Here is a 13685-nt window from a genome sequence, read left to right on the forward strand (position 1 = left end):
AGAGAGAGAGAGAGAGAGAGAGAGAGAGAGAGAGAAAGCGAGAGAGACAGACAGAGACAGAATTAAGAGACAGAGAGAGGAGGGAGAGAGAGAGAGAGAGACAGAGAGAGAGAGACAGAGAGACAGAGAGAGAGACAGAGAGAGACAGAGAGAGAGACAGAGAGAGAGAGAGAGAGAGAGAGAGAGAGAGAGAGAGAGAGTAAAAATAAATGGTAGCCAAAAAAAACAAAAGAGCCAAGACAATTCCAAGTGACTCATGATGAAAAACACTATCCACGTAGATGGAAGAATGAATAGAGTCTGAATGCAGATCAAAGCATATTTTGTTTTACCTTCTTTCTTTCTTTCTTAAAATGGTCTGCATTTTATTTTACAACATGACTAATATAGAAATATGTTTTGCATGATGGCACATGTTTAATCTATATCAAATTCCTTGCCATCTGGTGGGGGGAGGAATTGAAGGAGGGAAAGAATTTGGAACTCAAATTTTAAAAAAATGAGTATTAAACTTTTGTCTTTACCTGTAATTGGGAAAAAATAAAATTTGATTTTAAAAATCATTCCCTCAAACTAACAATCAGAGGTGGCATATTCTGCCGTACACACAGTGGCCACGTGGGAGATAAGGCAGCAGCAACCTTCCTTCTACCCGCAGCTCATAGGAATGCTTGTCTTCCTCATTACCAAGAAGCAAATGAGGCTGGCAGACTGGGAAGGCATCTCTTTTATAGTAGAACTCAGCTCCAGCTCAGCATATGCTGGGGGCTGGTTCTCCTGGCTGGACTTTATCACCATGTGGCAGCTCCTCGGTCACTCATGGCTAGAAGCAGGCTTCCAAAGTTTCTCATGTTGGGTCAGAATCAGGCAGAGAATATCTCCACGTATTCTGTATGACTCCACAGGAAGGACAGATCTGAGAATGCTCTGAGAACTGGGCAGCCAGTGATCAGTCTTCCATTGCAATCACTCTATCTGCCAAGGGCAGCAGGGTGGCACAGTGGATATTCTCCGGGCTTGGAGTCAGAATTCAAAGAGTTCAAATCCAGACTTAGTCACTCACTAGCAATGCAACTTTGGGCAAGTCATTTAACCTCTGTTTGCCTCAGTTTTCTCAGCTATAAAAATGGTGAAAATCAGTAGCCACCCCTGTCCAGGGTTATTCTGAGTATCAAATGAAATATTTTTTAAAAGCCCTTAGAATGTAGATAATAGGGGCTATAGAAATGATTCTTCCCTTCCCTAATCAAGATTGGTTAAATGATTAACCTTGTGCTAAACTCTGGGCTTCTGGTAAGGTAGAAAGAACACTGGATTTGGAATCAAGAAGATGGGATTGACTCCTTCCTCAGGAATGTAGTAGTCATATGACCTTGGGTAAGCCATTTAAACTCTGTGCCTCAGTCTCCTGATCTGAAAAATAGGAAAATAGTAGCAGCTGCTTTATAAGGTCCTTTCAAGGGGATCATGTGAGCAAAGTGCTTCTCAAACCTTAAAGCACTGTATAAAGTGCTGGTCTGTTTTGTTTTGTTTTGTTTTGTTTTAATTATTCTCGCACTCTAGATGGTATTCATCTCTTATTTATTTTTTCTTTTAAAGTTTTATTGTCTTTTGTTGTTTTTATGACAGAATTGCTTCTAGATATACTCTTCCCTACCAGGAAACCCCTCTGCATAAAAGAATTTTGCATAACAAGTATTGCCAACTTAATTGGCATAGTGACTGCATCTATGCACACACAACGTTCTGTATCCATTATCTCCCAACTCTTTACTGAAGGAAGGAAGTGGGTTTCATCATCTGTTCTCTTGGACCAAGATTGGTCATAAAATTGAATTTGAATGTAGCTGCCTCTTAGTGTTATTTTTGTGTCTGTTACTGTAGTCATTGCGTATGCTATTCCCATTGATTCTCCTGTCTTCATTCCATCCCAAGTCATAGATGTCTTCCTCCCATATTTCTCTTAATTGTTCTCATACCTCATTACTTATGGCACAAAAATATCTCATTATATACATGTATAACCCAGATTGTATTGCTTGTCAGCTCTGGGAGTGGAGAGGGAAGAAGGGAAGGAGATAACACGAATCTTATAACTTTGGGAAACTTATGTAGAGATTTGTTATTAACATAAAATAAAGGTAAAACATTAATAAATAAATGAAAATATCTCATTATATTCACATACCAAATTTATTTTTTTCTCTCCATTCATATGAGCACTTCCCAGGTCAGACCTTCTCATCACTTCTTCCTTGTAGCATTGCAATAGCCTCTGAATTGATCTCTCTGCCCTTAACCTCTCTCCTTTCCAATCCATCCGCCATGATGGTGCCAAAACAATTGTCTTAAAGCAGTGATTCCCAAAGTGGGTGCTACCGCCCCCTGGTGGGTGCTGCAGCCATCCAGGGAGGCAGTGATGGCCACATTTTTTTTTTTTTTGTATTACATTATATTCTGAGTTCAATAAATAGTTTCATAATTTCCAGGGGGCGCTAAGTAATATTATTTTTCTGGAAAGGGGGCGGCAGGCCAAAAAAGTTTGGGAACCCCTGGATTAAAGCCCAAGTTCGCAGTGTTGTTTCCTGACTCAAAAAGCTCCAGTGATTCCTCATTAACCACAAGATAAAATACAAGCACCAGTGTCTGGTCTGCATAGCTCTTCACAGTTGGGTTTCAGCTTTCCTTTTCAGACTTATTATTACACTTTAGCACTAGCCCTTATCGTTCTTCTGCCTTGGAACCTATAAACAGTATTGATTCTAAGACAGAAGGTGAGGGTTTAAAATAATAATAATAATAAACACAAAAAAAAATCATGCACTTCCCATTTCAGCCTGACTGGACCACTTGATATTCCTTACACAAAACATTTAATCTCCTAACTCTTTGTCTTGGCAAGGATGCCCCAAATGACCAGAGTTCACTCTTCCCTCAGAATCTCTGGCTTCCTTCAAAGTGAAGCTATCTCAGTTCCTCTCAGTTGCTATATGCTCTCCCAAGAAATTACTATATATATATGTGTGTGTGTGTGTGTGTGTGTGTGTGTGTGTGTGTGTGTGTGTGATATATATATATTTAACGTGTAAATTTCTATGTATAGATTTGTTTTTCCTCAGTAGAATATAAGCTCTTTGAGGACAAGGACTGTTTTCAGTTTTTAATTTCGATTCCTAATTCTCAGTGCAGTTCCTGGCACATTTTGTTTTTGTTGTTGTTAAGTCATTTCAGTCACATCTGAGTCTTTGAGACCCCATTTTGGCTTTTCTTGGCAGACACTGGAGTGATCTGGCATTTCCTTCTCCAGCTCATTTTACAGATGAGGAAACTGAGGCTAACAGGGTCAAGTGACTTGCCCCAAGGTTACACAGTGAGCAAGTGCCTGAGACCAAATTTGAACTGAGGTCTTCCTGACTCCAGGCGCCACTCTTTAGTCACTGAGCCATCTAGCTGCCCCTGGCACATGGAAGATGATCAATAAATAGATATTGAATGAATAAGCACGGAGGTCCTTTCACTCTAGTATATGCCGTGATTCTGTGAAGACATGAGTTGTATCTTAATTAAAATAATTTAATTATATTTTAATTTTTAATAATTCTAAAATAAGCAATCTTCTCTGAGATAAAAAATCTCCTCTGTTCTCAACAGGAGGATACAATGGAAAGAATGCTGTATTAGGAGTGAGAGGACTTGGGCTTAAATCCCTGCTTTGTCATGTAGTTACTGTATAACCTTGGCCAAGTCCCTTGACCCCACTGGACTTCAGTTTCCTCATCTGTAAAATAAGGATATTGGACTAAATGACCAGAAGGATCCTTTGCAGCTCTAGATTCATGGTCCTTGGGTGCTAGGTGCTCATAGATGTGGAGGGAATGTGGATAGGACAAGATCTCTTTGGAGTGAGGAAGGCATAGTCAGAAGTGAAGGTAATTCATGTAACCTAGACTTCCATGATAGTGTAGAGATGATTTATTATTGATAGAACTATGATTTCATCAGGTTGAGTTAACCCTTCGTATGGAAACTACCTTCATCTTTTTTTTTCTTCCAGCCTTTACCTTCTATTTTGGAATTGATACAGATTATGGATTCCAAGAGAAGAGGGGTAAGGGCTTGGCAATAGGGGTTAAGTGACTTGCCCAGGGTCACCCAGGTAGGAAATATCCAAGACTAGATTTAAACCCAGGACTTCCTGTCTAAGCCTGACTCTCAATCCACTGAGCAACCTAGATGCCCCGGTATATCCATCTTCTGAGGCAGATCAGTTCCTCTTTGATGAACTTATGGCTCTAAAGGGTTGCCTAGAACCCCAGGAAATTATACGATTTGCCTAGGATGTGTCAGAGGCAAGACTTGACCCTTAGACTCCCTGGCTCCAAGCTTAGCTTGCTATCTGCTATTCCATGTTGTCTCTTTTTTATGTATACATATTATGGCATATTTATCAGATGCTATATTAAGAATGACATGCAGTAGCTTTGCTAAGAATGAAAAACTGGCAATAAAAACAGGGAGAAAATTAATGAAATTAGTAGACATGCAATTATCCCAACAGGGGTCCAATTTGTCAGCATGGTACAAGACTGGTGCAGGAAGAAAGAGAGAGAAGGCTGGGCTTTGAATCCTGGCTTTTGGACAAACCATTTCATTTCCTTGGGAATCATTTTCCTTATTTATAATATGTGGGGACTGGATTGAGTGACCCCTCAGGTCCCTTCCAGCTAGAAATCAATTTTTATGCAGACAAAGAAAAATGGCCTTGTTTATCTACCTCTATAAACCTGAGGGGTTAGCTGTTTTTTCTTTTTTTTTCCCTCCTCATCTCCCCACTCCTTGCCCCAATCCCTAGCTTTGGACCTGGGCAATGCATAGAATTTCTCTGGAGTTTCCTCATCTATAAAACTTACATCACAATAGCTGCTCTTCCACAGGTTTGTTGTGCTGCTCAGATGAGCTAATATGTGTAAAATGCATTTCAAACCTTAAAGTATTAAGTACCATTTGAACTGTTCTTTTCCATTTTTTTTTAAAGAGAGGCAGAGAAAACCATCTTTTTGAATTCTTTATTATCCATTACATGCATTGAGGTCAGTGACAAAACTGGTTTGAATTTCTGAATTGTGTCCAAGGAAGTCACTTAACTTTTACTAATACATCTATCAGGTCACTAGTCAAATGTTTACCATTTTTTTTTTGAAGTGACGAATATTTTGGCTATTTTTATTAGGGGAAGCAGCAAAGCTGTGTCCCATTTTGGGGGGTACCTTTCATATAGTCCTGGTAATACCATTTCTACTTAGATGAAGAATATATCAGGGGGCATTGCAACCCTCCTCAAAAAGTATGGTTTAGAACTGGCAGAGGTTTGGATCAGTGATGTCTTCATCAATGGCCAAGGAAACAACATGGCAGCCACCAAAGACTTCTTATAATCCCCTTGCTGCTCATGGTAGAAATCTATTCTATCACATCCCCTTGGGGTCAGGGGCCTTGCTCCAGACTTCCCACTCTTCTTGACTCATTTCACCATCATCGGCTTTCTTAGTGAAATAATCATCGAAGTTCAGGGTCCTGAAATAGAAGCAAGAAGAAGCATTGGAATTCACTAGACTCAGAGATGCTCCCAGAGTGACTTGTTATGACCGTGATAATCCTTTCTACTTGGACTTCAGTGGAAATAGCTCTGGAGAAATGAGAAGTTAAATCAGAGAATAGAGATCTAGAGCAGGTAGAGTCTCTGTAGTCCAGGGGGGTCTTATCCTGGGGTCTATGTACTTTTTTTTGGTTTTGTTTCAAAGAAGTATCTTGATAACTGTATTTCAGTATAATTAGCTTCCCTTGCAATCCTTTCTATTTTTTATTATGCTTTTAAACACTTGAAAATGAGAAATGGGTCAGGACCAGAAAGACCTAAGTTCAAATCAACCCTCCAACCCTTACTAGCTGTGTGACCCTTGGCAAGTCACTTAACCACCATCTGCCTCAGTTTTCTCCTCTGTAAAATAAAGACAATAATGATAATAACTGCATAATCTATGGTAGGATCATTGATATAGAGTGAGAGGAGACGTTGAGGTATTATTGTTTAACACCTTCATTTTAAAGAGGAGCAATCTAAGATCTAGACAAGTTAAGTCATTTGCTGGGGGAGTAAATGATAGGCCTGGAACTCCAGTCTAGATCTTCTCTGATGCTCTTTCCCTCACCCTTGCTGCATATCTCACACCACAAGTTTGTTCTGAGGACTCATATATGTTTGTTGAATCTGAAATTATGCTATAAGATCACCTCTCAATTATATTGTGTACCACGGATGTAATAATTACTTGCATATTGTCTCCCTCATTAGATTGGGAATTAATTCCTCGAGAATGGGAGCTCTTTTTGCCTTCTTGTGTATCTACAGTGTTTAGCCTGGTGCTGGGTCCAGAGGAATCACTTTATAAATGCTTAACTAATTAATTTATTATTAATTCACTGGCTGTGAATATGAATTATTCTAAGAGTAAATAGACTATGTGAAGTTGATATTGAGGGGATTCGTCCATTCTTGGTGAATCCTGACTGGCAATAAATCAATTATTACCTGGACTTCCTTTCATCGGCAGCCTGAAGCTCCAGATGTTGGCTGGCCATGGGGCAACTTGGCTTCTCTACAGATGGCGGTCCCTTAAACTTTTGTGGTGAATTGATGGTGGATTCCATGATGCTCTAAGGGGCAAGTTAGCCACAGACTCAGTGCTCCTTTCTTCAAAAGATCTTCCAAACCTCAGGGGTGGACGGGGCATCAACTGGGGAATTTTATTCAATTTTAGGTTCCCCGCTTTGTAGATGGTGTTGGAGCCCCACTGTTGATGCTCTTCAAGGGGGAGGCTCCTTTGCTTCTTCTCTTTGGGGTGAACTCGGAGCTGTGATTAGAAATGATGAGATCCATCATTTATCTTCCTCTTACCAGGAAAATCTGAGACACCAAATTAACTTGAATTTTGATTTTAACCTCAAGAAAACTCAGGTGTGTAAATAATTCAATTCCATAAACATTAAGCACCTATTATGTCCGAGCTACTATGCTAAAATCAGAGTTCCTCCATTCAAAGGTGTTATAGCCCATTGGGATATCTAATAGGCCCAAAGATCAGCAAATATGAAATATATAAAAAGTAACTTTCTACTAAGATTATTGGTGTTTTTTATTTTTATATCACTGCCTCTAGCTATTTCACTTCCTTCCTCCTCTGAAATGAATCCTTCCTTCTACAGAGTAATTTTGAGAGGAAGAGGCACTAGATGGCACAATGGATAGAATGCTGGGCTGGAGTGGGGAAGGCCTGAGTTCAAATCCAGTCTCAGACACTTACTGTTTGACTCTGGGCAAATCACTTGACCACTTTTTGCCTCAGTTTCCTCATCTGTAAAATGGAGCGATAGATTTGATAGCCTCTGAAGTCTCTTTAGCTCTGGTGCTCTCTTTGATGAAATAATGCAGAAGTGTTATGGGGTGATAAGTCATGGAATTTCATGGCCTTGGGAGAAGGGACTTAGGGGTCATTGATAGGTTATTAATGGATCATTGAATCCAACCCTGCCAATTACAGATTGGGAGCCTGAGATGTAGGGAAGTGTGATGAGTTTGCCTCAGCTCACATATGCAGTAAGTGGAGCTCCTAAGAATGCTGTTTTCCTGGTTTTCGATATTTTTATTTATGGTATCAATAGTAGCTGAAACTACAGAGATATAATGGGAGACAGAGATGAGGCCTTTTCTATTTCTTGAGAGACGTCTCCCTTTTTAACACATTTCCTCACACTTTGTCTCTTCTGTTCTCCATTTCCACTTGTGACATATCAAAATGGTGAGTGAATGGCGTCAAAGTGTGGAGAGCAACGGCCAAGTCTTCGGGCACAATTTGGTGAGGAAACACTCCCCATATCATTCCCTGTCCCCAAGTCCATTAAAAGGTCAGTGATATTTAAATCATTCAAATAGCGAATGTTTAATTACATTTTTGTCTAATCCTAAATATTCTGCCTATCCACTGATGTTTGTTAAGTTATTAAATTTCTGGGCATATTTACCAACTGCTTTCTACTAAGCAGAAAACTCTGTCTCATTACATTTGCATTTATGGTTAAGAATACTTAAATCACTCCTCTTTAAAATGCATCCAACCCTTTTGGAGTCTTTAGCAGTTTATTACAAACATGTTTTCCTACATTAATTGCCGCTCAGTAATGCGCCTTCTGCTTGCTAAGTATCCTATTACATGCTATCTATTTAATCTGCGATTACGGATGCCAGGCTGGCTACCCCTGTGCCAGCGGGAGCCAATAACCCACGGATGTCACCACAGACCTGACGAGGAAAGCAAAGTATATTATTAAGTCCTACCTTTCGGGGGACAACTTTTTAGTAAAGTTGTTCCCATTATCAGTCAATTACCAGAACTCCTCCATATAAACATTCTAGTTAATGCCGGGCACGTCCGTGCAAATTTAAAGAGTTACCTTTAAATATTCATCATAATGTTCCCAGTTGTGCAGATTGGACATCACGGATTCATCGGCACAGACAGACTTCGAAGCTAACACGATTGAAGTGGCCAGAGTCAATACGACAAATCGCTTTGATGAGATGATTTCCATTGTCCATAAAAACTCAAATGAAGTTTCTACGTGCCGCTCAGGCTGGCACAGGGGACATGGAGGCCTTTTTATACTGGCAAACAACAAAGAAAGAGGCTTTGAATTGAGGCGGCCGTCCCACGTGGCCGAATTTCTAATATTAATCACGGCCAGCGACAGAAACACACATTCGAAGAATGTCGGTAATTCGTTCTACAAAGGCCATAGCAGGTTCCACTTGCAAATTAATTAACTTTGAAAACAATTCCCTTTATTATGAAAAATATTTCTAATTAGGTAAGATGGAGGGTCCAGGTAATTAGAATTTCAAGTGAACTATGTTCCATAGCTCCCTACTCCAGCAAATGGAATTCTGTTTGGGCTCTTTGCATCAATCTCCGTCCAGTTCTTGGAAAAGGAAACCAGAATTCAATACAGGCTCTTTGGATTTTGATTAACACGACAGAATTAGGCGTTGTATTTTCCAAATGTCAAGGGAAATTCCAAATGAGAACCACATGAAACAAAAGGCAACAGGTCATTAATTAGCTTTCAGTAGCATCCAATTTGTTTATTGCCAAGTTTCCAAAGTGAATGACAGAGAGGCGGAATCAAGATGGCGGCATAGAACCCGCAAAAACCAAACCCTCTGTGAATACCCTTCCACACCAATCAAAAACAAAGTTAAAGACAACTCGGTCATGATATATTTGGGTGTGCGTGTGCACACACATCAGGAATGTTCACAGGAAAATTCAAGAAGCGTCTTGGACGGAGCAGCCATCTTAGCGGGGGCTTGAATTCTTTCAGGGTTTTGGTGTGATTGCCCAATGGGCTTTGCTTGGCAAAACTGTGAAAGTCAACAAAATTGAAAGTGAATGAAGCTGCTGATCCCACCTCCTTCCGCCGAGCCCTGGAAGAATGCAGCAGAACTTTGGGAAATACAGATGTGAGCTGGTTTTGTTACTCCCCTGACTCCTATTATTCCAGCCATCTTCATGACCTTAGGCTTACTGACAATACACAAGAACTGAATTTGCTCCTAACAAATACTTCATTTTTCCTGCAAACCCACTGAGAGCTGCAGTTCACAGACTCTCCAAATTGGAAGGGATTTTAGAGGCATCGAGTTCAATCTCACACCTAGTAAGTGATCACCCACCATTCATGGAAGGTCTCTAGTCAGGGAGGAGGAGCTCACCACCTCTGGAGGCTACCCATGTCACTCTGGGAGAATTCTTCTTATTAAGACATTTCCCCTTACACTGAGCTGAAATTGGGCTCTCTGCAGCTTCCAAACCAATGCTCTTAGTTTGTTCCTCAATGGCTAAGCAGAAGAAATAGCTCCTCAAACACTTTATCTTTTCCAGGCTAACTAGCCTCAGTTCTATTACCTTATCCTCATCCTGCTTGTCCTTCCATGGATGTCCTCCAATTTATCACTGTCCTTCTTAAAATGTACTGTCCAGAACTGAAGAGAATATTCTATATGTGGTCTGACGAGAGCAGGGAAGCAAAGGACTGTCATTTTCTAAGCCACATCATGGCACTTTTACCTGCAGTTTAAGACCGAAGGAATTGGTTTTGGTTGCCATATCAAACTTTGGTCCTTTATGAAACTTGTGGGAAGCTCCAGTTTTTTTTCACATGAATTGGTCTTTCCCTATTTTCTAGGTGAACCCAAGACCAGGACTTTAGATTTATCCCTATTAAATTTAGAATGAAATTGCAAATTAGGAGCAGCTGACAATGCTTGGAATTTATCAATGAGGTGTCCAAATACTTTGTCTCATCATAACCTCCTAACTAACACAATGAAAGGTTATTCACCTTTCTTAAAAGCATTTTCTTTATTTGCGCTATGTATTCCTTTTCTAGTGAGCCTGTTTTTTATTCTGAACTGAGCAAACACCAAATAAAATGGATATTTATAAACAGTAGAAAATAAAAAGTGTTTGAGGTTTGCAAAATATTTTATATATAATATCTCATTTTGTCCTTGTAACAACCCTACAATTATATAGAAATACTAAAAACATATATATGATATAGTATGTTATGTGATGACATATGTGATACTTTAATATACATAATATATAATAAATTCAAAATGTAACATTCAGAGTTGTTTTGCTTATCTGATTTTTCCTGACTTTTCTTCTGTCTTGGGCATTTAACTCAAAATTTTTTGGTAATTACATGTAAAAACAATTTTTAACATTCCTTTTTTCTTAAAACTATTACCTTCTGAAAAACATGATTCATCACTTGTTTACATGGATAGATGATTTGAAGTTTTGGTTTTAAAAGATGATCACAAAAATGAATAATATGGAAAAAGGTTCCAAGGGATAATACATGTATAACCCAGAGAAATTGCTTGTCAACTCTGGAAGGGGGAGTGAAGAGGGGAGGGAGACAACATGAATCATGGAACCATGGAAAAATATTTTTAAAATAAAATTATATTAAAAAATATTACCTTCTGTCTCAGAATTGATATTGTCTGTTCCAAGGCAAAAACAAAAAACAAACAAAACAAAACAAAACAAAAAACCAGTAAGGGTTAGGCAATTGGAATTAAGTGACTTGTCCAGGGTCACGTAGCTAGGAACTGTCTGAGATTAAACTTGAACTCAGGACCTCCTGTCTCCAGACCTGGCTCTCTATCTACCAAGCCACATAGCTTCCATTTAACATTCATGTAAAATTTTTTTGAGTTCCCATTTCTCTCTCTCCCTCTTTCCCCTTCTCCATCATTGAGAAGACAAGCAATTTGATATAGGTTAAGTGTGTAAAGTCATGCAAAATATATTTCCATATAAGTCATATTGTGATAGAAAAAAAAAGGCCATAAAAACACCAAGAAAAATAAAGAAAAAAATGTTTTTTGATCCGTATTCAGACTTCATTATTTCTTTCTCTGGATGTTGATAGCATTTTTCATTTAAGACCTTCAGAATTGTATTAGATAATTGTATTGCTGAGAATAACTAAATCCTTCACAGTTGATCATCAATATTCTTGTAACAGGCAAAAAGACAAAGTGACTGAAGAAATGCAGTTTTAATCTTCTGAGCATACCAGTTTATTGAACAATATATTCCAATTGCCCGACATTTTGGGACCAAGCCCCTTCCTCAGTTTAGGGTTACACCTTGAATTCAGGGGGAAACAGACATTTTGCATTAAAAACAATTTATCCAATAAGACCAATCAACTAAAAGGAAACAACACATCCTTAGGTAATCTGATTTCTAATTGGATGAAAGATTAGAGACTTTCCAAGTTGGGAGGGAGAGATGGAACAAGTACAATTCCCTAAATTCAGAAAAAGAAGTGTAGGAGCAGCTAGATAACTCAGTGGATAGGGAGTCAAGTCTGAAGATGAGAGGTCCTGGGTTCAAATATAGCCTCAGATACTTTCCAGTTATGTGACCCTGGGCAAGTCACTTAACGCCCTTACTGCTCTTCTGCCTTGAAACTGATACTTAGTGTTGATTCTAAGACAGAAGGTAAGTGTTTAAAAAAAAAAAAAAAAGGAAAAAGTGTCTCACTCCTCCAATATCTATAAACAATCAAAGGAACAGGGAAACAAGAACTGATTGATCTACATGGGATTAGTTTCCAGATAGAATATATGAGAAAACTCCTTCAATCAATTTTAGGACCTAAGTTTCTAGTCAATATAACCTAGGTCCTTGGTTAAGGGTCTCTATATAGGTGATACAAGTGGTCTACTTTCCCAGCCATGAAGGATTACGTTTTAACAAAGCAATAAGATTTTCTCCCAATTGAATAGTTTTTCTCATGAGACAGAATTTGGACAAGGCCCATAACTGAAACTAAATTAAACTAGCTTCAGAATTAAGTCAGTGTGGTTTAGTCAATTCCCACAATTAGTCACTTGCTGTCCTAATCCCCTCAATTTTCTCATATTCTGCTCACTTCACTTTGCATTGGTTCATGTCTTTCCAAGATTTTCTCTGAAAGCACCCTGCTTTTTATTTCCTCTAGAACAGTAGAGTTCCATCACAATCATACCATAATTTGTTCAGCTTTTCCCAAACTGATATATCTCCTACATTTTGAATTTTTTGTCACCACAAAAAAAGCTTCTATAAAAATCTTTTTATAAATCTCTTATTCTCCTCCTCTCCTACTTCCCTATAGGGTAAAATAGATTTCTATACCCACCCAAATGTATATGCTATTCCCTCTTTGAGCCAATCCTTTTGGAAATGAGTTGTAAGTGTTGCCCACTCCTCCTCCAGTCTTCTCCTCCACTGTAAAAAGCTCTTTCTTTCAATTCTTTTTTGAGATAATTTATCTCATTTTACCTTTCCCTTCTCCCTTCTCCAAGCGCATTTCTATTTCTTACCTGTTAATTTTATCTTTTTAAAATCACCCATCACAATCAATTTTAAAATGTGCCCTCTATCAATGTATTCACTTTCTAACTGCCCTAATAATGATAGTTCTTAATAGTTACAGGAATTTTCTCATATAAGAATGTATTGACTCCCTTATGATTTCTCTTTCATATTTGCCTTTTTGTCCTTCTGTTGAGAATTGTATTAGAAATTCAAATTCTCTATTCCATTTTGGTCTTTTCATTAGGAATGCTTGAAAAGTCCTCTATTTCTAATGAAAAGACCAAAATGGAATAGAAAATTTTTTTTGGGGGGGTAGGTTATTCCTAATTGTATTCCTTGCTCCTTTGCCTTTTGGAACATAATATTCCAAGACCTCTGATTCCTTAATTAGAAGTTGCTATATCTTGATTTATCCTGATTGTGACTCCATGATATTTGAATTATTTTTCTGGCTGCTTGAAATATTTTCTCTTTGACCTAAGAGCTCTGGAATTTGGTTATAATATTCCTGGGAGTTTTCATTTTGGGATTTCTTTCAGGAAGTCAGTGGATTTTTTCAATTTCCATTTTCTCCTCTTAATTAAGAATATGAAGACAATTTTCCTTGGTAATTTCTTGGAAAATGATGTCTAGGCTCTTTTTAAAAAATCACGTCTTTCACATACTCCAATAATCCTTAAATTA

General features: G+C 38.5%; 1 protein-coding gene across 1 annotated transcript; it reads right to left on the reverse strand.

Moving 5' to 3' along the window:
- Positions 1–5468: 5468 nt before the first annotated feature.
- NPVF (neuropeptide VF precursor) lies at positions 5469–8646 on the reverse strand. Its single transcript, XM_044678220.1, is given in 4 exon segments — positions 5469–5574; positions 6590–6713; positions 6716–6911; positions 8509–8646. Coding segments are annotated over 4 exon segments (564 nt in total).
- Positions 8647–13685: the final 5039 nt, after the last annotated feature.

The sequence above is a fragment of the Gracilinanus agilis genome, chromosome 5 (genome assembly GCF_016433145.1).
Source record: "Gracilinanus agilis isolate LMUSP501 chromosome 5, AgileGrace, whole genome shotgun sequence".
Classification (NCBI taxonomy): domain Eukaryota; kingdom Metazoa; phylum Chordata; class Mammalia; order Didelphimorphia; family Didelphidae; genus Gracilinanus; species Gracilinanus agilis.